The sequence below is a fragment of the Passer montanus genome, unplaced genomic scaffold (genome assembly GCF_014805655.1).
Source record: "Passer montanus isolate IOZ18808 unplaced genomic scaffold, ASM1480565v1 scaffold23, whole genome shotgun sequence".
NCBI lineage: Eukaryota > Metazoa > Chordata > Aves > Passeriformes > Passeridae > Passer > Passer montanus.
In genome coordinates, this window is record NW_024366926.1 from 8663918 (window position 1) to 8688903 (window position 24986).

The 24986-nt window shown below is 45.3% G+C and overlaps 1 protein-coding gene across 7 annotated transcripts in view; it reads right to left on the reverse strand.

Annotated features, from left to right (window-relative positions):
• LEF1 (lymphoid enhancer binding factor 1) overlaps positions 1 to 24986 on the reverse strand; it is a 74522-nt gene that overhangs the window by 24123 nt on the left and 25413 nt on the right. For 5 of the 7 annotated variants that reach the window (XM_039710713.1, XM_039710712.1, XM_039710717.1 and 2 more), the window contains exons 5-9: positions 9323 to 9455; positions 5283 to 5373; positions 2989 to 3072; positions 1024 to 1146; positions 160 to 322 (exon numbers count right to left, since the gene is read on the reverse strand). In XM_039710713.1, the coding sequence (XP_039566647.1) occupies positions 160 to 322; positions 1024 to 1146; positions 2989 to 3072; positions 5283 to 5373; positions 9323 to 9455 (594 nt within the window). The remainder of the gene's footprint in view (positions 1 to 159; positions 323 to 1023; positions 1147 to 2988; positions 3073 to 5282; positions 5374 to 9322; positions 9456 to 24986) is intronic. The other 2 variants (XM_039710718.1, XM_039710719.1) reach the window with 1 other exon arrangement.

The window sequence follows — 24986 nt, forward strand, 5'->3', positions numbered from 1 at the left end:
ACTGCTTTTATTTTTGTTACATGTTGTATCTTCTATAGCTAATTTGATAGTTGCACATCAGTTATCACCTCAAGCAGAAAGCCTTCACACCCAGCTAAAGGGAAACACAAATTAGCAGCACACAAACCTGTGAGCGCTCACAAACCCTGCTGTACATACCCTTCTGCCAAGGATCTGGTTGATAGCTGCACTTTCTTTCAGAGTACACTCTGCTACAACGTTTGCTCTCATTTCTTTCATGTACAACATAAAAGCATTCAGAGGTTTCTTAATATGAGGTCTTTTTGGCTCTTGTTCTTTTCTCTGTTCGTGCTGAGGCTTCCTAAAACGTGGTTGGGAAAGGGAAAGGAAAAGGAAAAAAAGCATTAATTTGCCTTCAACCCAAAAAGATCCAATGGAAAATTACTAACTTGTGGTTACAGTAGCACTTGAATAGTAGGAATGAGAATTTCAGTGGTCATGTCCCATCCACTTTCATATCTTTTAGTTTAATACTCAGGGAGGACATCAGGTTGACATTCTCCAGCAAGTAACATTTAATCTGTGAATCTGCTCAAAAATTGTCTCAATTCTCATTCTGAAAGGCTCTCTCCATAGTACTCTAAAAGACCATTGCCACAGGCAGGAGAGTGTCTTCTCATCCCCTTCTTTCCTAGGTCTTTTGTCTTTGAGTACTAAGCAATGAGACTGCTTTTTACTAGTGAATTTTGCAGGTAAGAACTTTTCCAACAGCAGTACATGAGTTCACGCTCAAGCACCAGTCACAAGTGCACAGGTTCATGATTATGTCTGAATCAAGATGGCTGTTGCCAACAGCTTAAAAGTGCTGGACTGGAATGAAAAATGACTTCTCATTACTCTTAGTAAACAGTACCCCAGAGTCCCTGTTTTAGTTGTAGCAGAAGAGTTAAAATTCAAAGAGGTCATGAAAGGCACATTTTTTTAAGCATCCTTGACTGTTCTTCAAGGAATTAGTTCTCAAACATTTATTCATTGAGGGCTAGAGCAGAAAGGCAGACTCACACATGCATGAGCTCACTGTCATTGTGCAGATGTTCTTGTTTTACTTGAGGTGTTACAATAGCTGGGTGAGGGATTCCAGTTGTGTGAGGGCCTGGAGGACCAGGAATCATGTGATGTGAAAACCTAAAAGAGAAAACAAGGCAAGATCTGTAACTCCATTGAGGACAGGCATCAAACATGTATGACAGCAGCAGGACACTCCAAGAATACAAATGCTATGGAGCTTGCAATGAAGACATCTTTTAAAGAGTACACCAGAAATAATTGCCTAAGATTTGTTCATTGTAGCCCAATTATTCAAGAAAAACAAACAAACAAACAAATGAGTCAACATTTTGGTTGTAGAGGAGTTGTTTTACTACTTTTCAGGCACACATTTTTAGCAATGCACACAAGAAACATTTAATATTTGTACTGTTGCACTGTCTAGCAATAAAAATACACATTTCTTAACCAAAAAAATGTATTTCCACACCAAGATATAAACATCCTTGAAATATCCACCACCAGCCAATGCAAAGGAGGAAACTGCCATGCAGAAACAAATAAAATAAAAGAAGAGTATTTTCAAGAAGTCCCTGATGGCTCTCTTTACTTTTCAAGGTACTTAAGGTAAAAGATTTTAACATAATTTCATCTAAACCCACTATTCTTACCTTGAATGCTTAAAAGAAACTTTGAAAATCCAGCATCCTCGATGAAGGATGGGAGCAGGGAGAGATTTTTTGTCCTAATTTAAGCTTCCTTTCACTTGTACAAGAAGGAAAATGGAAAATAAAACCAAAATACCATTAACTGAATAATCCCACCCTACTAACCCAGGCAGTTCTCAAGGATGGCTGAGACAGATCTTGAAGGTGCTGAGCATTGCAAGCTCGGGTGCAGCAGGAAACCTGCATGCTGTATTTTAAACTGGTGGAAAGTACAGTTAACACAAAAAGCTCATGCTCCAAAGTTTTGCTGTGTGAAGGCTAAGGAATGCCATCCAGCCTCTCATCATTCCCTAGTCTCCTTGCTGCCCTTTTCCTTCATGTGATCAAAATAAAGGAAACACAAAGCCCTGTAACCAAATCAGGTGATTTTATCATGGAGAAAGAATGTGTTTTCTTCCCAATCACCCTGACAGGCACATGCTTATCATTCCCCTGTAAAGAAGTGGAGGGACAGTGATAATCCAAAGAAGCCCACACACAAAGAGGTAAGAGGACCTACCACTTATCAATGGCCTGCCTTAAATCCCTGTGCAGGAGGATGTCTCTTCTACAGATGACAGAAAAAACCCCCCAAGAATTGTATATTGCAACCTCTTGTACACCAAGCACAGGATGCAGAAGCTGTCTTTAGAATGCGAAAGCAGAGCATAGGAGGTCTGGAGTGTGTCATGGCCAAGTCTCAATTAGCATTGCTTGCTTGCACTTAGACATAAAAACACAGTGCCTGAGTCACACACCAGTGCAATTACTGTGCTGGCATCCCCTGCCATTAGTGGCTTTGGGCTACGAAATACCTACTTGTGAGCAAGATTCCACACAGAGCATTACCTATGATTCAAGACTAATTACCAACAACTTTGAAATTGGAACTAGAGAACGTAGACTAGAGTGACAATCCACCTGCTTGCATACTGACATGAGCAAAACCCAAGGATGCTATGCACAACACCATGTGTTGCATCTAGAAATGAACTAATGACTCATTTCAGATGAAACAGCTCAATTAATTGTTGACAATTCACTGGGTGCTTCTCATTGCAACACTTCAGAGACTGACAAGAAAATGCTGAATGAGACCAGTGTGGGATCCAGGCAAACTGCATATTCACACAAAAGTTAAATAAAAATGTATGCATAAGGGTTTAGCTGACTGAAAAGCAAGCAAAGGCAGACCAAGATGCAAGCAGAAGAGCAACTTGCCCTCTAATGCCAGCAGTTACTCCCCAGTCAGTCATTCACCTCCTACACCTACCTGGACATGGAAGGGTCGACTGAGAGTGAGGATGGATAGGGCTGCCTGAATCCACTCGAGATGGGATATACAGGCTGACCTTGCCTGAGGTCACAGAAGAAAGGAACCCATCAATCATATGATATGGTACTCAATGGTTAGTCTAGAGTTACAAGCTCTTGATGGGAACTCAGTACTAGTCACAAATAAATAGTAAGAGCTAACCCTTTCAAGAGTTCTGCTAATGAAACTAATGAATACTTAAATGCTTTGAACTTTCTCCCTTGCTATTGAAAGATTCCCAATCTAAGTTTCCACTGGGAGGGAAAGCAAAACAGCCTTCCTCCCCCAAGGCACACATACTCGGGCACACTTCTCTATCTCCATCCCTCTCTCACCTAGTTTTAGAAGCACTGGAATCAGATTTGTTAAACAAGCTCTTAGGAAAAAAGCATCTTATTCCGAATAGTTCTACTGTAGATCAGAGTGAGAACACCAGTTGGTGAATTATTAAGCTAAAAAGCCTTTTGAACGGTTTTATTAATTCTTTGAAAACTTAGAACTCTCTCCATTAGCATATGCTATAGTGAGGTACAAGTGGACAGCTTTTCTAAGTAGAAACTGATTCCATAAAAAAACCCCAACCCAACCACATAAAAGCCCACAGCGACACAAGCCTATCTTACTACTTAAAGATCAAACTTTGCAATCCAGTAAGAGAAGCTTGTGTGAAGTTTTTGCCTCCTTTGCACTCCCATATGTACAGAATATTTTGCCACCAGTCCATCATTTGAGGTCTTTAATTTTTACCATCATTACTACATTTTGATTACTTGATGACTACAGTGAGCACCCTGAAGTAGCATGCGATGGCAATGTGAGCAAGGACCAGCCCAAACACCTCTACCAGCCAGAGGGACACCACACACATCAATCCTATTCAAACAGTTGCTTATTGACTGGTCAGTCAGCTCTCAGATGAGAAAAAATGCAACCTGGCCTTTTTAAGGTTCAGGACACAGATTTCACTCTTGGAGCATATTACTGGAAATGAACGGTGCTCAAAGGGAAGAGGAAATGAAAAAAAAAAAAAAAAGTTGAAGGAAATCTCAACAGTGCTACCTCACAGCAGGGAGCCACAGCATAAGGGACAGCTGAGTATGTCCTGCTGTTGGTGAGTGCTGCTGAACACATCCCTGAGCCTTGAAAGGTTGGATCTTGTCTCTCCTCTTCTTTTTTCCCCTCTTCCCTCCCCCCAGTTTCTGCTCTGAGAAACCATTCACAAGAAATAATTGACCACATCTGGAAAATGCATGCTAGCAACTGCCTGGTGGCAGTAGAAGTGAGGAGTCAGCTAAGCAGCAAAATGCAGAAGGGGGTGGGGGGAAAAGATGAAAAAAATAGATTGTCAGATAATTCCATATTTTAGTTTGATATCTACTAATTATTTGTTCCAAAAAGGCATGTGGCCTTTCCTGAAAGATATGCCAGCTTTACAACATTTCACCATCTTCTGCTCTCTACTTTCTCTGCCTATTGTCGTCTGGATCATGTTTCCCTCCCATGGAGACATTAAAAAAATAAAAAAAATCTGCATCCCTCATTGCATGGGCACAGACTAGTCACAATACAGATTCTAAAGCACTGAAATTGTGGCTGAGTTGCCCTATTCCCTGCTCCAAGAGAATCGAAGGCAAGTACGTATCTACCCCAAGCAGATATGAAGCACCCTGCCAAATATATTCCTCAGAAAATACCACATTTCCTCCAAAAGAAAAATGACACCCTGAGTGGCAGCAAGAGATCATGAGAGTGCTAGTATTAGCAGGAGCAGCAAGATCTCCCAGGGACAGAGGCTTCGTTTCTCCATACAGAAACTGTAAAAAGCAGCAGGCTACAAAAGTTTGTTCTCCATTTGGGACAATTTCAAAATTTTCCTCCCCCACCCCCCACACTTCAAAGTTCTTTCTTACCTCCCCTCTCCTCAGTAATTGCAATTTTGTTTATTAAAATTTACATTTAATTACTTGAGACTGTGTCCTGCTATCTTTCCAAAAGCTACGAGCCACAAATCTGCACCATAAGAAACATACAGACTTCAAAGTGAAATCTACACACTTCAATTCCTGTACGTGTTCAAAAAACACATTCATTTAATTTCAAAGATCGACTGTTTTTTCATCTTTTCAACTAAAATAAAGCAGCAATTTCTTACTGGAATGACGTTATTATTATTTTGTAATTGCTGCAATTGATTCAACAATAGTGAATGGTGTGAACATGCACCTGTCTGAAAAGAAGCTAAAAAGTCTTACCAGCCAAGAGGTGGTGTTATCTGTCCAACCCCCCCTGGAGACAAGGGATAGAAGGTAGGGAGATCAGGAGCTGGAGGATGCCTGGACATGCCTGTTAAAAAGCACAGAAAAATGAGTGATTTCCTCTCAAAATACTCCATATATGACCTACAGTTCCCAGCTGATACTACAGTGGAACTAGTGCTGTGGATAAGGAATAACCACCTTCTTGGATAGTGTTAAAAGCAAAGAGTTCCACAGGCCACCTGTAAAACAATTTGTGCACGATACTGCAATTCAAAGAGAGATACCAGAAAAAACAACAGGGAAGGAGGAAATAAATGTATGGGTAAGGACCTGTGCAAGTTTAGATCTCCTGTGAAGTGCATTAGGTGCTGCTGTCCTCTCAATGGTCTCACCAAGCCCAGCAGGATCCTGAGGACCTCTTCTAAAACATCATGAAACAAGGGGAAAATAAAGCATTGTCAAAGAGGCAGCACAGCAGAGCTATTAGATTAGGTAAATTGCTACTTTTATATTTTCATGGGTCCCCTTATGGATTCACAGATTTTGGAAACTTGCTACCACAGAGGATCAGTGGTTAATTAAGAATCATTTTCAGGCCTGTAATGGTCACACTTGATATGATTCATTTGGCTTCCAATTGTCACTCCAGTTCCAACTAAGCTCTTCATCAAGTTGACTCCTGTGGGCTCCAAGGTCAATCTGTTTTGCAATGGCAGTATTTCATGGAAAAATAAGAGTCCCATCAGGAATGATCCATCAGCTCACATTCCCCAGAACACAGAGTCCTACAACTGCAAGAATCACCTCAAGATTAAAGCTAATCCTTATCCCAAAAGGGTCTGTGGTCTCCATTCTTCACCTAAACCTTGTGCCCCCAGGAGACATGGAATTACAGTTGCAGAGGCCACAAAGACATTGGTTTATTTAAATGTGTTTGGGGAAGAGGGGGTGAAGCAGAAGGAATTGTTAAGTCTACTTCACAGCTAAATCAGCTGCTTTAAAAGGGTATTAAATATTTATGTGGTGACACTCCAAAAGTCCAAGACTGAGCGTGTGCTATCTTGAGACTTAGTTTACAGACTGATGTTACTGATTTATTCCTCTGCCAGTTTGTACTTAAATCTTCTGAATTTAATTACAAGATTTGAAGAATATCTGTCAGGACCATGTACAGGAAAGCACAGAAAATAATACCAGTGGTGTCATTGTCTCAAAAAACCTGAATTTTCAGACTTGGAACCACACCCTAAGTGAGGATCCAATTTCTGGCCAGCTGTCTTTTCAAAGGTGTATAACAGCTGGTAGCTGACAGGAAAGGAAACACTTTACATATCCCAGGGCTTTTACATGAGAAGAAGCACTCTTTCCGAGTGGCTAAAAGAAAAGAAAACCAAACAAGGTGTAAAAGAAGCCCAGAGTCTCATCTCTCACATCTCTGATGATGACTGATGCTCCTGGAAGTGATGACATGACCTTGCCCCAGCCAGACCAGGTTTGGCACAAAGAGCTGGGCCACTCCTTCCCCAGAATCTGCAGTTCTGACCCATGAAGACAACACTGCTCTCTCTTAACTAATGCACAGTTGTTATTGCTAATCCAAAACTTCTGGCCCCTTATGGAGGGCTACCATCACCTAGAACCCTCAGGAGCACACAAAGCTACCACATGGCCAGTGCCCTCCAAAGCAAGTTCTCTTGAGAGGGTTAAGAAAAAAATAAAAATAAAATTAAAAAAATAAAGAAATTACTGCCTTTAGGAAGGCGGTGCTGTGTGTCCATCCCAAAGTGCCCTGGGTGCAAGAGGCAGTGCTGAGGGCGAGCTGTGAACCCCCTTGTAGGAGGATTTTGGTGGGAGGAGGGCACCAGGGCTAGGGCGCCAGGGCAGTGCCTTGTTCCAGACCCACAGTGGGAGGCGAGGACAGAAACAATGGTTGGAGGCGTTTGGCAGAGGACCTGAGGAAAAAAAAAATCCTCTCTTTGCAGCAACTGCATGGGCTACTTCACTGTGGCTGCTCCCACACGCCGGTGGCGCCGAAACAGGGAGTACGGACGGAAAGACCACACACATCAAGGAGACCATCCCAGACAAAACCAGTAGTCTCCAGCCTGCATTATCCACATCATCCATCTCCATCTCTGCCAGACACTGAGCAAAGGGATCAAGAGCCTGTTCAGGAACTCCAGAGGGCAATGAGCTTTGTGCCTCCTGGCAGAGGCCCTCCGCAGGCTTGCACTCGTGACTGGTGGGATGATGGACAGGGGAGAGGGTAGAGAAGAAGCAGAAGAGAGGATGTGCAGCAGAAACAAGAAACCAACAAACCAGATGTTGTTCAGTTGGAGTCTGCTGTACAGGAATACAAAAATAAACTGGGGTAAAGGCAAAAAGATGGGGCACAGAAGGGCAAACTCAGCATGCAGTAAGCAGAAACCTCTTAAGCTCACAAACTGCAGCAGTGAGTTGTGCCCCAGCTGTCACAGCCAGCTTCTGCAAGAGGTGGAAATCCCATTCTCTTATCGCATGGCACCCCTGGGATTTCAAGGAATGAGTGTGAATATCCTTCTCCTGGGCACTGATGCAAAGGAGGAAGACAAATGAGGACAGGAGGTCTCCATTTGCTTCTTCCAAGTTGAAAACTATATTGTATGCGTATTTACAGGCCAGGCTTTCCAGGCAGAGTGCTTTTTGTATTCCCCCTCCCTAGAAAAAACCAAAACCTAACCAACAAACAGCAAAAACCACACAGAGCCACCAGGCCATAGCATTTTCTGGATGTAGCCCATGTTATTATCTCGATAGCACAGCCAAAATAAAACCTAGGCATTCAGGGAAAGACAGAACAAAAAAAGTCTCTCTCCCTGAACAATGATGACTAAAAGCCTCTTCAGATAAATGGGACAACTGTGCATATGGATGTGTGCCCAGGTAAAGCAGAGCTTCAGGATTTTGTCAAAAATGGGTGCCACAGCACGTGGTGGAACACACGAGCACAGAGAGAGGCAGGGAGAGGCACCCTCCAGGACCAGTCGTGGCACTGACAGGCTTCCTGCCCATGCAGAGATATCCAGACTACAGTGCATGCCTTTGTAAAGCCTCTGCTCTCTCTCCTTCCCTCCTCACCAGCAGCTCTCCCATGCAGGCTTTTTCTGCTGAGGTTCTTACCAAACCCTGGCTCAGCCCCATGATGGCCATGGCCAGTCCTCCCCCTGCACCTCCCCAACTTCCACCACATCCCTCCCCAGCTCCTGCAACCCATTGCAAGCAAGCACACCCTTCCCAGGAATCCCTTGTGCTCTCCTGGGTACTGGGCAGCAGCACTTGGCACAGGCTGGGATTGACACTTTGGAGACTGTCTGCTCTTCCCTGGGGCCTGCAGACTGACCCTGAGCAGGGCTGGTCTGACATTTCCAGATGTGGATCTAGGAGGCTTTTGTGTTTGCCTTAAGGGGTCCTAGAGAAAACAGAGAAAACTGACATGCATGACTCGGACATCTAAAAAGATGCTTTCTGCAGAATGCAGCCAGCACAAGAAGGTTAAAAACTGTCAGATTTGTAAAGCTTTTACTTGCACAGGCTCAAAACTATTTTTATGGGCTATGCTTTGATTATGCTAACTGACATATACAAGAATATGGACAGCCAGAATACAAGGACACAAAATAAAGTGAAAGAAAAGCTTTCAATAGCACCACTACTGAAGCACTTGTCCCCTGTTTTCGAGGTGAGGGATGGTTGCCCCTTCTGTATTTGCATGCTGCGAGCCTTGGGCACCACAGGAGATGGTGAAGACTGGCTGCTGTTTACTGAGATTTTGAAAGACTTTGATGAGAAAAGCAAGCCCAAATTATCACATTAGAAGGAACATAAAAATTTAAGTAGCCAAGTTAAGCATCAGCATCACGGCAGAATTACCATCTCTGAAAGTGGGCATATGCACCTCTAAAACACTACAGATTGGTAATATTGGCTCTGTCAGCAGCACAAAGGGCAGCAGGGCCACCCTGCATCCCCACCGTGCTGGGAAAGGATGGGCTCACCTTGTTTGGAGCTGACGTCAGAGGGGACGTGAGACGGGTGCGACCCCGGGGAAAAGTGCTCATCGCTGTAGGTGATAAGAGGGGTGAGGGGGTGAACCGCATGAGAAGGCTGTACCACGGGCACCTTGTTGGACTGCAAGAGAAGAACAAAGATTAAATTGTGTTAGCCAGGTGAGGCTTCTGTTTTGAGAAAAAACCAAACCACCCAACATTTCCAAAATGCTATTTTTAAATATTTGCATTACTGAAGCGGGGGAAACAGATGGGCAGACATGACATTGGGGCTAGTGGATGGAAAGCAGGTTTGCTGCCAGAATCGGCATCCTCAAACCACTGGCACCCGAAGAGGGATGCAGATATTGAGGAAATGCGGGGAAATGGGTGGAGGCTGGGAGCAGGAAGAAAGGCATTTGGGAGACATTGAGACAGGGCTGCGGAAATGGCAAATGGAGAGCTGCAGGGCAGCAGGAGCAATGTGCCGGGCAGGCAGGCACTGTGCACCAAGGGCTGTGACCCAGGACAGCAGAGTCAGCAGCAGCGCTGGAGAAACCCTTTGGTTATGGGAACAGCATTTAAAAAAAGAAAGCTTAAAGTTTGCCGTATCTCCAGCCTTAAAAGCTTCATCAGCCTCCCTCTTCCTCCCCACTGCTTTTCCTGCATGACCTGCCATCACCAGAGGAACAGCAAGTTCCCTTGCAGTTTTACAAACTCTGGTTGAAAACTCTTGTGTGTCTACTGGGTAACTAAAGGGTCACCCTCAGAAGGCTGATTTCATACATGAGCAGTTGGCCGTGGCCTCTCAAGGGGGTCATTTAGAGGGGAGACCTGCTGAGCACATGGGACAGCTGGGAGGCCTCTGACTCTATCAAGGAGAACTCAAAGTGCTACAAACACCCACAAGGTCCTGAAATGGGTGCCATAAGGTGATGTCCTTGCAGGGCAAGATGCACACTTCCCACCAGCACTTCCCAGAGCACAGAGGCACAGGGGAGGAGGCAGGCAGCATGACAGAAGGATGGTGTCCAAAATTACCCCCTAAGATCAAGACTGCAAGACAACAGAACTCCTCAATTCCAATGAAATCCTGCATTATTAATGCTGCTTGAAACTCAAGTTCTCTTTCCACCATGGGACGAGCCACAGTGATGATGCCAGCATGCAACAGGCACTCCTCATTTGTGTCCTGCCACACTAACTTGGCCCCTTAGCACAAAAAAATATGAAACAAATAGGTTTTTAACAACCCCCCGCCCCGCCAAAACATAAAGCTATCCTTCAGACAGACACACTGACAGCAAGGACAACCTGTCAAACATACGGAATTGAAAAAGAAAAATAATTTAAAAGAGACAAATTAAATTAATTTTCATTGAGTTCACTATTGAAATTCTGGCACAAAGCAGATGTTAAGACATAGCTCCATTCACAAGTCCATGATTTTTCTGGACTTCAGGTAAAAGAGAGGTTATTAAATGGACAACTCAATTTATTGTTAAGGCTGGTAGGAGTGAAGGAAAGGGGAGCAAACAGGAACCAGTGCAGCATTTTCTGCTTTCCCTGTTTCCAGAGCACCACCTTAAGGAACTTGCATTAGCAGGCAGTATCTTCTTAATGTCTGACCTATCCCTCCAGTCATATAGCTCAGAATCTGGTGCCATGAATTTTTGCTAAATTATGCTATCCTTGCTCTCCTCTTAATTTTACGGTTTTCAACACAGATTTGCTTTCCTGTGGGAAAGAGATAAGAACCTGAGGATTTTAATTTAAGCTTCGGCCTTGTCTTATATTTTGCAAGATGGAGAGAGAAAGCAGCGCTAGTAGGTGTTTTAAAGCCAACAAGCATTAGGTCCATTTTTGTGACCAAATAATAAAAGCAATATGAATTCTCAATAATATCTATGAGTTGAGTTGTAAAGAGGATAGCTCAAACTGCTATTCATCTTCCCCATCCGTATAAATTCCACAAAAAACAGATGCCAACAAATTTCAGATGATTTACAAATCAGGCCTCAGTCTTTAGCTACGAGACTCATGGGCCAGCCCACCATTCAGCCATTACTTTATCAACAATAAACTGGATATTATGAATAAAGATAAGCAATAGATGTATTTAGGTCACACACACACACAGCTGCTAATCAGCATTAATTTCTCAAAATTTAGTAATTAACATTTTGTATTGTACTGGATGTAATTGTCATGCACGCCCCTGGTATCAGGGTTCCTTGCTTTCAGAAATCACCCATTTATACTTGGAGCATGCCAATCCCTGTACCCCCTCGCTCTCCAGCATCCTGCAGATTTTATTTTATTTTCTAATTCTCGGCACCTTATCCCCTAAGCCCATGGCAGCGGCTTTCAACGGGAGGAGGAACCGTGAGAAGTCGGGAGAAAAGCAAACCGCTTGTCAGCGGGCTTAAAATTAACATATAAACGGGCCATATCTCCATTAAGAGCATTTGGGGGTCTGCAGAGCCAGAAATTGGGAGGAAAAAAAAGTAACAATAAAAAATAGCAATAATGCAAAGCTTCCCAGCCTGTCTGCCCCACACTGCTTTGGGAAGACCCGGGGATTTCTGGCAGCTAAATCCTGCTGGTCGCCCCAGCAAGACAGCAGACAGGGGCTCACTGGGCACAGGCTGAGCCTCCCCTTTCCCTCTGGTCCCACTGAGATGGCCACAGTGATTGACAGCAGGAGGACACACAGGGTGACACATGCACGATGAAACCAGGAGGAGAAAGGCCTGGTGACATATTTTTCAAAAGCCCTACGGACTTGAACTGGTTCTGCCACGGCACCTGCCCTAGAAGACAACCTAGATGGGTTATCTGAGCCTTCCTCACAGAGAGGGTTCAGAGCAGGAGACCAAGCCCTCATATGCAGGCACCTGGATGCCCCTCTTGCCACCCTCTCAACCCTCCCATCCCCTGCTCCAGTAAGGGGTTGGCCCCAGGCACCCCATCCAGTCCCATGGACACTGCCCTGCACCATTTACCCTGGGGACACCTGGACTGGGTTTGTTGCCAAAGCCCCTTCCACCATCTACTCCTCCCAGTGGGCACTAGTGCTTTCCAGAGCTGGGAACCATGGCCAAATCCTGCCTCACACTGAGGTACAAAGCTGTGCTGATGAGTCTGCTTCTACTGCTTCCCAGTCCTTACCCACTGGCTTTCTCCTCCCACAAACATGGCATCCCTACTACATTTGTCTCCCCAAATCCTCCAAAGACAATGCATACAGCTGCAGAAACACTTGAGAGGCTGACAGAGATCCAATCTTGGCCAACATGACCTCCATGCAGGGGGAACTCCATTCCCCATGGCTTGCTGAGCACCTGCTGACCAAGCCCACAACCAGCTCTCCCTGGCACACTGGTGACATTTATATCTAATTCAGGCATGGTCCATAGAGTGTCTTCTCCGCAGCACAGCCTGAAAATCTGCAAAACCCAATCAGTCCACACACCTTCAATGAGACAATTACATAATTACACACTGTCCTACGTGAGGTTCTTCGGTATTTCAGTACAGAAATTATACTTCATCCACCCACCAAAACATAGCATTTTGGTGCAAGTAGGTACTCAAGCAGCTTCTAAAACCACAATAAAGTGAATAAGGATTAAATTTCCCTTCCTATTCTCATTTCCAAGACAATCTGTAGAAGCTGAACATTAGTTGAAGCTGTCCCTAGCACAGCTTTGATACCACATAAATGATGTATTACCACACCAGTGAAGTTCCATTCTCTGTGCCTAAGGCTCTTCACATGACCTGGAAAGTAAAGGAAATGGGACATACAGCACAGCACAAGATACGCGATTTGGAAAAAGTAAATTACTAAAAATGAGCACCTGTTGTTTACAACTTCAAGACCTCCTGTTATGTTTTAGGACACCTTATCATGCGTGTGTTATCTGTTACAAACACAAAAGGCTACTGGCAAAGGGATAGCCTATTTCTGTTGGCCTAGGGACACACAGCTGTGCCCCATAGCACTCAGCTCAAAGGACACTCCTGAGCGACTCAGCCTCGCTGGTCTCCGTCTCAGAAACCACACGGCCACCAGGGCTCAAGTTCCAGAGCACAGTCTTGCAGCACAGACCACACCAGCATCCTTTGGGAACTGGCCTCTTTGCAGCCCTCCCTGGAGCACTTTTCCTCATCAGCTTGGCTTTCCCAGTTGGTATCTTTTATTTCTCCCAAGCATGTGCTCTCAGGCTGAACTGAGGCAGTGCAGGCAGGGGACAGTCCCCTGAAGGACATCAACTGTACTGGAAACAGCAGGAGCCAAATTATTTGGCCAGTTAGGGCTAAGATGAAACTGCTATTCAGTTTTATGACTGACCTGAAATGAAACCCCAAAATCCCAAGTACAATGGTGGTGGGCAAAGGGTAAGAGCTTGCAGGGAAGAGGGCCCTGACCCAGCAGTCGGCATTATCCCAGCAGGAGCTTTGCTATGCACTGGACATCTGTTTAAAGCTATTGCTGTGTTAAAGTAACTCAGGAACAGGTCAGGACAACAGTAAACACTTCCCTTGCAAACAGCAATCACAGTCTGCAAGTGGTAAAGCTTGAACTTACTCAGGCATCTTGGCCAGGGCAAGGAGCAGAGTGAGAAATCCCCTGGCTGCAACACTGGCACAGCTGCTGCCACATGGTTGGGTGACCTCTGTGAGTGCCCTGCACTGGCAGTGCTGCACCTGCACTCAAAGAGCCACTCACCATTTCAGACATGTGCCTGCCCTCTCATCCGAGGAGCACACTGTGACACAGTTCAGATTATCTCTGGTGAGTCCATGGTGAAACGCTGCGGCACAAATTCAGTCTGAACCCACTAAGTTTTCCCTCATTTTTGAAAAGCTTCTGAAGAAAAGCAAGACTCCAGAAAAAAAATGAACCTCAAACCCTCTCCAAGCAACCAGCTAATGCTTCACTGAAGGCCCACACCTGTAAGGTATCTTATATGCAACAAGTGTGCAAAAACTATAAAAAGCCTGAGACAGCCACGGCAAAAATGCCTGTAGGTCAGCGCTGGGCGAGGCGGGCAGCTGGGAGCTCCTGCTGGAGCTGGGGCCACCATTTGTTCCAGCTGCTGCACAGAGAAAGATATTAAATTAATGACCCTTCAAAGGACACGCATCTACAAAGGAGGTGGCAGGCAGGCAGGGAGCTTTGCAGAGAACCATGAGGCAAGCAAGCCTCTGCACACAGGACCCGAGCGTCCCTCGGCAACATCCAAAGAGGTGCTGGGTTGGTTTTTGTTTTTCCTCTTTTCTTTAAACATGAAGTCGCTTCTAAAAAGCCAAAAAAAAGGCCCCAGCCTGTCCACTCTTCCTCTCCTGTCAGAAAGTTATGCATTGGTTACAGATACTAGCAGATGGTCTTCTCAATTAAGACTAAAATAAGTCAACTAAAAAAAAAAAACCAAACCAACTGAAGGATGAATAAATGCAAGCATTCCCTTTCATTCCTGAAAGAGGGAGTCATATTGAAGAAATAATTTCAAATTTTGACAGCAAGCGTTAAGTTTGTTAAGTTTAGGGGGAAAACACAACAGATAGCTCCTCAAAAAAAAACCCCATCACCAAAACGTCTCCAAACCTTTCCACTACTGTTATAGCAGTACTTCAAAATAAAAGGACTAAATGGTCCTGTTATTGTGGGAGAATTTGAGGCTACCTTGATGTAAAGAAACAAGAAAAATTCATCCCATTTTTAGCCTATTTTCATTTCTGGAGCCCCAAAATCATCCTTAGGCTGAAGGTTTCAACAACCCAGAAGACAGCAGTTTCAGCTGTCCTCTCAAAATACCAACAGCACTTTAATGGCTAAACTAACTCTGTATTTATGCCTTTGCTGACTTAGCTGCTGCAATAAAAATGCAAGATCAGGAAGAATGTTATTTTGGAGCAATGTCAAAACCAGGCCCACATCTGGGTTCATCATGGACAGGCTTCAGCAAAGGAGCACCAGTAGTGGAAAAGGAAGAGGTAACAGCAATGTGTTTTGGCCAAAACTAGTTACCAGTAGAAGAAACAAGCTCATCAGCACCTGCAGTAATAGCAATCACAATTTGCCACCTCCCTGGGAGCAATTGTACATCCCATTTCATAGACAACTTCACAAAGATGCAGCAAGGTCAATATATAGAGAGCTCAGGTTACTCCCCTGTCCCTAAACCATTGTTTAGAGAAAAGAGTTTTATGTCCAAAGCCAGCTTCTTTCGAGGCTCTTGACAGCAGAGATAATTTTATGCCTAATTTTCAAAACCTTCTCCAACCCTTGGACAGTGCAGTCGGGAAAATGCCAGAATGGCTATGGTGGGGGTGGCTTGCAGCATTACTTTTAGCCTCACCTGAAGCTAAAAGGAACAGGGATAGGAAAGCACACCCACAGGAACACACTGCTCACAGGAAACAGGGGCTTAGGAATACTGTGATTTATGAAAGACAAATAAAAAAGGTGCAGTCTTTTAACCCTGCTTCACAACTGGGCAGCAGGAGGCTATTTATCTCACTGACCTTTCATGCTTACCAACAGCAGGGGGGACACCCCAGGGACTCGCCATTTTAAGGAGGTGCAGTGAAATGCTGCATTGATGCTGATGTGAAACTTTCAGCTTCTCAACTGCTAACACATACTCAGAACAAAACTAAAATTAAAACCACACATTTCAGGGGGCAGACTGGTGGCTTGACGAGGTCAGAAAAAAAGTCCTCCTTTCCCTCATGTACTGTATTCAACTGATGGGGTTTTTTTAAGTGAACTAAGTTGCACTTAGTGCTGGGAGTCAGGAAAGGGCAGAACAAGAAAGTTACTCTAAGTACTCTTTTATTGAAAGTTTCCCCATCTCCCAAGGACACACTGCATCATGAAACCAGAGCCAGACCATGCCAGGAGCCCTTAGAAGTTGGAGAGAAGTTGCCAGTACATCATCAGCAGGTAAATGAGGCACCCAGGATGCGTGCTAGAGCTTCCCATGATTATTTGGGAGCAGGAAAAGTTTGTGACCTTTTTCCAGTTGCTCACACCACTTTCCTTTCTGCAAAGCCCAGAAGCAAGTGGCTGTGCCTGCAATGCATGGAAAGGCAGCTTCATGGCCAAAAGGACCATGCCACGGCCCACAGGCACAAAGATCAGCACCTGAACCAAAGGGGTGTCATGGCTGAAAGAGCAGGAAGCATACAAGGACAGGCAAGAGGAACTTGAGAAAACTGCTCTGCCTGAAGCCCAAAGGGCTGGTGTGCAATAAAAAATTCAGTGCAACAGCCAGGGGAGCATTGCAAAGGAAAGCGTAAATGGGATTTGACAAAGCCTAGAATAAGTATCTAGCTGGATGGATTATAATCAGTCACTAAATTCAGGTTAATTGCAACATTAGTGAGAAACCACCACTATTGGCTTGTCTACATTTTTGTCTTTTTCCAACTTTTTCACCCTTCCCTCCCCTTCAATCTTGGAAATTAATATAGCACTATAGCACAACTGTGATTTTTTTTTTTTTGCTGAAAAGTTGTAATAAGCATTTGAGTTCCCTCAAGACAGCTTTAAAAACACGGGTGTTGAATATCTGACAGAAACATGCTTTATTTCAAGTGTTCATTAAGCACTGCCATTAAGTAAGTGATTAAAGCACACCCAGTATTAAAATAGCTTGATTAGAAATCCCCTGCTATCTCCATTTTCTTCTCTCCCATGACTTCTTAATTTGTTTGTTCTTGCCTGCTCAGGAAGGCTGTCAGAAGACCTGGAGTGCTGGTGAACCATGTGGGGAGCCAGGCAGGTCGTGTAAGGCTCTGATCAGGGGAGGACAAGCCCACGTCAATTTCTGCACTGAGAGTTCACATATACAGAGATTACACCCAGTTTTACACAGCCCATTGGTTTTGGAAATATCACTGATAGGGCATTTAATTAGCAGAAAAGCCACATGCTCACAGAAAAGACTTTCCCTGTTACCATATTTTGCAATGACTTCTTTTACTCTCTAAACTCAGCAATGAGTTCATTAGATGGAGATCAGCTGCCAGCAAACACTCCACAATTTGACAGACAATGCTTGTTTTAAGCTCAGATTCCTGCAGATTTCTGCGGGTCCTTTAACTTCGGCCATCCTGAACAGCTCATCTTTTTCCTGATGTAAAGATGAGCCCCACACCCAAAAAGCAGGACCCCTCATCATCACACACTCAACCCCAGGAGTCTCTTAGGACCCCCAAAAACCTGGTAAATAGGACTGCTGCCACTACAAATGCTCTGGATGGTGACACAGCCCACGGGCCTTTACCCTGCACAGCATCCCTTCTTTAGCATAGTGCATCCTTGTCACATACAAGCAATCCCATCAGCTGAAAGGTGTTTTCCCCATTGTGTCCTGACCTGTCCAGAACACTTTCAGTTTGTTACTGGCTAAAGAGAAGAGAGGCCCAGTAATGTTTTAACACCCAAGTTTGAGCCCCTGGGTTAAAGAGTTCTGGCTTATTGCCTGCTTGGACAATAAGGACAATTGTCCTAAGCCACCAGAGGAAGCCCACTGGACATCAGAGGAGCCAGTGTCCAGAGCCCAGCAGCTTGCCAGGGGGGAACAATGGAATGTGACCAGGGACCCCCAGGGGTTCTGAGTGGGGGGAAGGGGACTGGAGTCTATCCTGGTATCACCTCTTGGGCCATCTTCAGCTCTTTCCTGGGGACAAAGCTGCTCTGGTTTCTGTCACCAGAGCTGTCTGCTGAGTTAAGACAAAGACATGAGCTTATTTTGCTTGCCTCAGGGTTATCAGGATCCCTGCTCACAACAACTTTGGCATTTTCTCTGGCGTACTCAGACCCACAAGATCATGTGCTTCTCTCACAGGCAGAGGGATGTGCTTCTGTCCAATGTTCAGACCTTGGAAATGGCTCAGGCAAGTAAAACTCCATCTACCTCATAAGCACACAAGTGTTGTGTGAAAGCAGGTTGTCCGACAACAACCTCTGAAGCCCAGCGTTTCTGTTCTGGCAGACAACGTGCGTCACAGGATGGGATGACTTTTCCTCATCGGCCTCCTCAAGTCCCACAGGATACAGACCCAGGCTCCTGGGGGGAACCAAGAAAGAAATCCATCCTGCACCCTGGTGACAGGAAGATGCCTTTCGGCACTGCACACACAGTGGATCAAAAGTGCTTGAAATAGGACCTCTCTTAAATGTATTTATATTAAGTCTATGTTACAGCCTATCCACCACCACGTGTCATAACAAAAACTATCAGAGGCCCAGAAAACTGAGAAATGGGTCAACTTCTCTCTGAGCTGCAGTTTTCAAGGTGCACTGAATAAGGATGTCCTCGATGAAGAAAATGCAAGAGTATGACATGTATTGGGAAAACATCTTAGCTCTGTCACATAGGAGGTAACGACAAGGGCTCGACACGTGTCCAAACACCTGGCACACCTTTACATTTTCAAAATCTCTGTCTACCATGGCTAAGTCTGCAACTTAGAGGTTGACCAGGCAGCATCTTCTCACTTCTAGCAAAGCAGAGATCACACTGGGCTGGTCAAGCTACCCAACATGACTGATGTTTTTGGAAGTGCTCTTGCCTCATCTGCCCTCTAAAAAACCGGGGACAAAAAGAAAAAAAATATAGGAATGGATGTGATGATAAAGGAGTGATGAATTTGATGACATCAGTGAATCCTTTCAGCTGGCCTTTGCTTCTGGCAAGCCCTCTTCCCCACCACACTGATGCTGCTTGAAGACTCCTGCAGGGAAACCAGTGCTGGGCCAAACCCCCTCTGGCTCCAAAGTGGCTGCCATGATTAGCCATGAGGTCAGGAGACCCTGCTGCTGGGATTTTAGCTCCTTCAGAGGGGTTTCCTGGCAGCAGAGGAGCAGACCTGAGCCCAGCATGAAATGCAGTGCTGCAGCTGGGGCTGCATGCATGGCATTAGGGGTGGTGGCGGCAGGCAGGGCAGGTGGGATGGATGCAGGGGTTGCTCAGCACATGCCCTCAGAGGGGACATTTTCTCCAAATTCGAAGCTCTCAGGCATCACTGACCCTGCGTACGCACTGTAAAAAGTTTTCAAGTAACTTCCTTGAGTCCGGCTAAACCGTATTAACAGATTTATCCAATAACATGCAAATTCAGGTTTTAATGAAAAGTCTTTAAGTCCCAGCTCTAAGTGATTTGGACTTTTCTGCTAATGGCATCGGCTAATGACCAAAGATTTAATGCATCAAGTCTTAGCATACATCAGTGCAAACAATATAACCATTTAATGGAGGCAAAAAGTCATCTCATTAGACATCCATCACTGGATGTGGGCAAGATGGTCCAAAGGCTTAAAATAAAATATTCATTTTTAAACTAAAAAAAAAAAAATCCCTAAAAATGTACAAATGATTAGGCCAAAAGTAGCAGTCTGCTAAAGCTTCACTGGGATTGAAAATGCAAACTGCAACGTTTATCTGGAGGTAAAACGCATTTGCAAGTACTTAATTTCAGCAGCACTGTTCCACAGAAGACAAAACCAATTTTAACAGGAATTAAAGCAATAGGACCCTCCAGGAACAGGATGTCTCTTAGACAGGTTATTTGAACCATCAGTAGAAGGTCACAACAGGAATTATTTCTCTACCACATTGTGCAAGATGATTTCAGTACAAACAAAAGTGTTGAAAAGCTACTAACTTAATTTTATAGATCATTCCCACGAGGGTTTGTCACATCAATGAGACACAAAAACATGCCCTAAAATTACATTTTTATGTAGCTAAAAATACAAAAATCACAGCACACAGCTAAGGACAAGCAACGAATGACCTGAACAAGGCATAGGCTCAAAGAAGCAGGGCTGGAAACACTCTTTTTGGCCCAAACCATTGATGCCAAATGTTTCACTTGGACTCTTGAAATAAGGAGGAGCAATAAACCTACCACATAACACAGCTGGATGCTGAGATACTGACACAGAAATCTAAATGCTCATTATTTTTAGTCTTGTTTGCCAAATGGCATCTTAGAACACATAAAATAAGCCTGATGCCTCCGAGCCATGGGCTGATGGTGGGAGATGACTCATGTAAGGGGAGGACTGTAATTATAAGGGACCTGTGTAAGCTGCCTTTTTGCAGGTGGAGTAGAAAAAGGACATCCAGGTAAGATAGAACACCCCACTTCTGTGCTGTGTGCATCTCTCCGAGGGCAGCTTAGGAAATGTTTTTCTTCCATTCCCCAAAAAGCAGATGGCAACCTCACAACAAGCCCTGCCTCCAGACACAGAGGGAAACCAACAAAGGAGCCCTGGAGAGATGCTCCTACATCAGCTTTGGAGATCACTTGTGACCCAAGGAGTCCTCAGGACCCTAAGCAAAGCTGTGTCAGGGAAGGCTTAGGTTGGATACCAAGAAAAGGTTTTTCACCCAGAGGGTGGTTGGGCACTGGAACAGGCTCCCCAGAGAAGTGCTCACAGCATCAGCCTGACAAGAGTTCAAGAAGCATTTAGACACAAACTCGGACATGTGGTGTGACTCTTGGGGTGTCCTGTGCAGGGCCAGGACTTGGGCTTTGATACCCTTGTGGGTCCCTTCCAAGTGTGGATATTCTATGATACTAAGGAAATGCATCTTTCCCTGTGTTGGTGGCATTGGCTCTCCTCCAGCTCTTCACTAGCCCTGCTCACCACCCATCCTTGCCTCTGCTCCATGGCCCTGTAGTCACCCCTGGGAAGCTTCCTGGGCCTCCTGGCCCCGCTTGGCTCATTTACAGCACAGCACCCTCAGGCTCCCCAAAACCTTCAGCTTTCAGGCCTTACCCATGCAGGTGCATGCCTGTCCTGGGCACTGACCTGAAGACACTCTGGTGGCTGCGGTGGCAGCCCATGGATGGGGGAGACAGGAAGAAACGTGGGGCTCACCTACTCCCTCTTCCCACCCCTCATTCTGGTCTGTTACCACTAAGCTTCTTCACCCACTTGGCCACAGGGCTTAAAAAGGGTTGCTGGTATGCACAAGACACGTGATGCCTTTTAAATCCTGCACAGGATATTTCTGCCTGGTGCTAGACTTGATATTTTTTTTAATTCAAGAGCTGCCTTTAAAATTTAAAAATCAGTCTTAAAAACAAAAACACATACCCAGCCCTAAGTTTTGTGCAGCAGGCACCTATGTCCTCATAAAAGCCCTGGGCTGTGCTTTATAACATGGGTAGAAGTCTAAACATCGTAAAAAAAGAGCCTAAATTGCCAGATTGCCCAAGCGTCCAGTAAATCACCCTTCCAGATGGGCTTAGAGCTGCACACAGAGCCCCACTAGTAGTAATGGGTCACCCTGCAATTATATTTCAATCCTACTAAACTCAAACAACATTATATGAGAGTTATGCTTGACTGCATTAAAGAGGCACTTCCAAAGTTTACCATCACCCTGTCATTACCAACAGTTTGATTTTTCCTTCAATTAAGTCTTCCTCTGTGCAATTAACTCCCCCCTCAAAGCATGGCAGAGGCCGAGATGGACAATTTCTTGTCATAACTACATCCCTCCTTGGTTCTTTTCACTGCAATAAAGTCTGTTCTTGGGAGAAACACAGCATGTTAGAGTCTGCAAAACACCACTAAACAATTTATCAGGCAAAAAAATAGCTCCTGCCAGGAGAGCTTGGGGTAGCACTCAGCCCCTCACCCCCCTCCACTGCTGACAGGGCAAATGGTCAAGAGTGCCACAGATGCCCCAAGGCAACTTTAATCCTTTTCTCTTTTGGTGTGGACACACAAGGGATCTGCAGGAGACCTGCCCATCCTACAGAGGCTGTTGTGGGGCAGCAAACCCTGGAGCTGCTGCTGTGTCCAGTCTGGTCTGGCACTGGGGCTGGGCACACTCTGCCAGCAATGCTCCCACCCAGCAGCCCCTCCAGCTGCCACCCCAGCCAGCAACATGGCCAAGGTTGGCAACCACATACTGGAGACAATTTTTTATTTGGGTTTTTTTCCCCCTGCTCCTTCCTGCTCTCTCTGGCTTTCCCCTGCTCCTATCAGAAAAGGCAGACTCCTTCCCCACTGCTGTCATTTCAGAGGCAAGGACCAGACCCTCACCTCTCCCCTGCAGAGGGAGCAGACTTTTTAGCTGGATGATCTGAGGATCATCTGGCAGTCAGGCAGGAGACACAGCCTCCTGCTGCAGGCCCCATAGATGCTGCACACAGACATTTCGAGTTTGCTCGAGAGGCCTCATGTCCACCAGCCACACAGTTTGCCATGTTTACCTGCAGATGAGGCAAATTTTTGCTGCCCCCTTTTTCAAGAAACAGCCTGGGAGACAGATTAAGGGACATTCATTTAAGCCTTTTAATCAAGGAATCAAGTGCTATGCTCTAAAAAAATAAATTTATTTTCCTATTTGTGACAAAAGTACCCTTTCTGATAGGAAAAAAGTTATGGTCCCTCTTTCTTCTATCCTACACCTAGAATAAGGATACCTTAGCCGCATCTGAAACTGAAAATTACCCCAAATTTCAGGCAGTTAACATAATTCCACCACCTCACAGCCAAGACTACTCACACCACGAAACAGGCAGAGTTCCCCTTGCCTTTCTCAGAGTTTCAGCATCCATGCCTGAAGACAAAGATGCCAAATACCCTGTGCCAGCCAAGCAGGCTAAGGACAGTCAGCCTCCAGACAGCCAGGGACAGGACCATGAGCCACGGGGTGAATCTTTGTCACCTGCACTCCAGGGATGTACTTCTCCCATGCCTCTGAACTACGGCACCTCGTGTGTGGAAGCAGAGACAGACAGGATTTGCTCATCTCAAACAGCTCTTCCTTCCACTCGCCCTCCCAAACCTCCCTGTCCACGCACAAGCAGCTCGTGGGGGACACCCAGCTCAAAGTGAGAAACTGAATGCCAGTCTATCAAACAGAGTCCATCAAAAGTCTATCAAATCAGTGAGAAAACAATATCCTCCCACTGGAAGACACTGTAGATGATTTCTCATCTGCCCAGGATTTTGGCACTCACCGTTTTTATCAACTGCACAGAGCTAGGAGCCGAGAACATGAGGAGAGCAGCCCCTCGGTGTAGCACAGACAGAGTACAGCTTTTACCAGCATTAACTCTCCCGCTAAGTCAGAGGAAGGAAATGCTGCCTCCCCCACAACATTATTTTTTTAAAAAACAACCACCTTTCCTCTTCAGAAGGCCCAGGCCAGGTGTTGCAGGCTCTCGACATCAAGCTAAGGCCAGGCTGGCTAATCTGTAGGTTCCCTCGTTAACAAGATAAAGGATTTCAGTTGGGTGGCTGTGGGAGCTGTGGGCTGCAGGAGCGCTGCCGGCAGGCAGCTGAGTGTCACTCCTGGAGGAATGCCTGACCTTTCCCGGGGCTTTGATCATGCTGGCTCGCAGCGTGAGATAACCAGCCCTTTGCAGAATCCGGAGGTAATAAAAAAAGCAGCTTTGAGGCCTCGTGTTTTTGCAGGGAAATACTTACCTGTGTTCCCAGCACACTGCCCAGTCCCCACCACTGTCTTCCCCAGATTTCAGCCACTTTACAGCCAAACCTATTGCTGTCAACTAAGGGAATCATGTAAAGCCTGCAGATGAGAGTTTTCAGCTCTTGTTTAATTTCTCTTAATTGAAGAGGGTACTTGTGCGCTGTTCTTAGGGAGGATACAGAGACTCAAAAAAGAGCAGAGCAACATAAGGTCCCCAATTAGTATGTGATTAAGCTGTAAGTAGGATCATAGGGGGAGAAATTTTGTATCTTATACAAACAAGATAGCAAAAGCAATAGATAAAAGCATGGAAGGGGAATAAAGCTTTATTCCCAGTTCCCCTCTCAACACTCAAGCCATACAGAAAGGAGTGGATTTGTTGAGGGTTTTTTGTTCGCTTGTAATTCTTTTAGAGGTGGCTGTCTTTCTCAGGATAGTTCATGATGGGCAATTTAAACAAGCCAGTGTAGCACCAGGTTAGTAAGGCCTGAAATACTTGGAACACTGGGCTGAATGTGCTGAATCTGTAAGTGATAATTAGATCAGTCTTGAATACTTCCTTTAATGAGTCTACACAAGCATCTCATCCACCCAGTCTGCTTTTGGTTACCAACCTAGAGAAATCTGCATGATCTTCTCAGGCTGGGGTGGTTTTTTGTTTTGTTCTGTTTGGGACATTGCAGCACAGTCTCTGAAGTGGGAGCTACAATTCCTTGATGCTCTCTGCAGGCTGGATAAGAGGCACAGGGCTTGCTCTGCAGCACTCCTCAGCTGCAAGCAGGCTGATGCCAAACCGAGCAGACCTGGATAAGTTACCCCTCTGGGGGGGAAAAAGTTGTACTCAGCTACTCTGTCTTCCTCACGGGGTTAACTATGTAGATTTCTGATGCAAATTTTACTTTAGGGCAGGCTTTATGGTATTAAGAGTCTCTTTTTCAGCCTTCTGAAATTTCATATGTATACATGCTAGAGCTCTCTCATCTCTCTTAATTGGGTTTTGTGGAATTTCAAGGCCCGGGGGCCAAGAGGGGAGGGCTGCTGATTAAAGCACGCCATGCAAAAGTGGATGCAGAAGTGTTGCACAGAAACAGGAGGGAAACAATTCCTCTGAGCTACCTGCCCCGATGTGCAAACCCCATCTGCCACTCGGGAGGAACCCCATCTTTTGCCCTGGTCTTCCTGAAGGTGCCAGG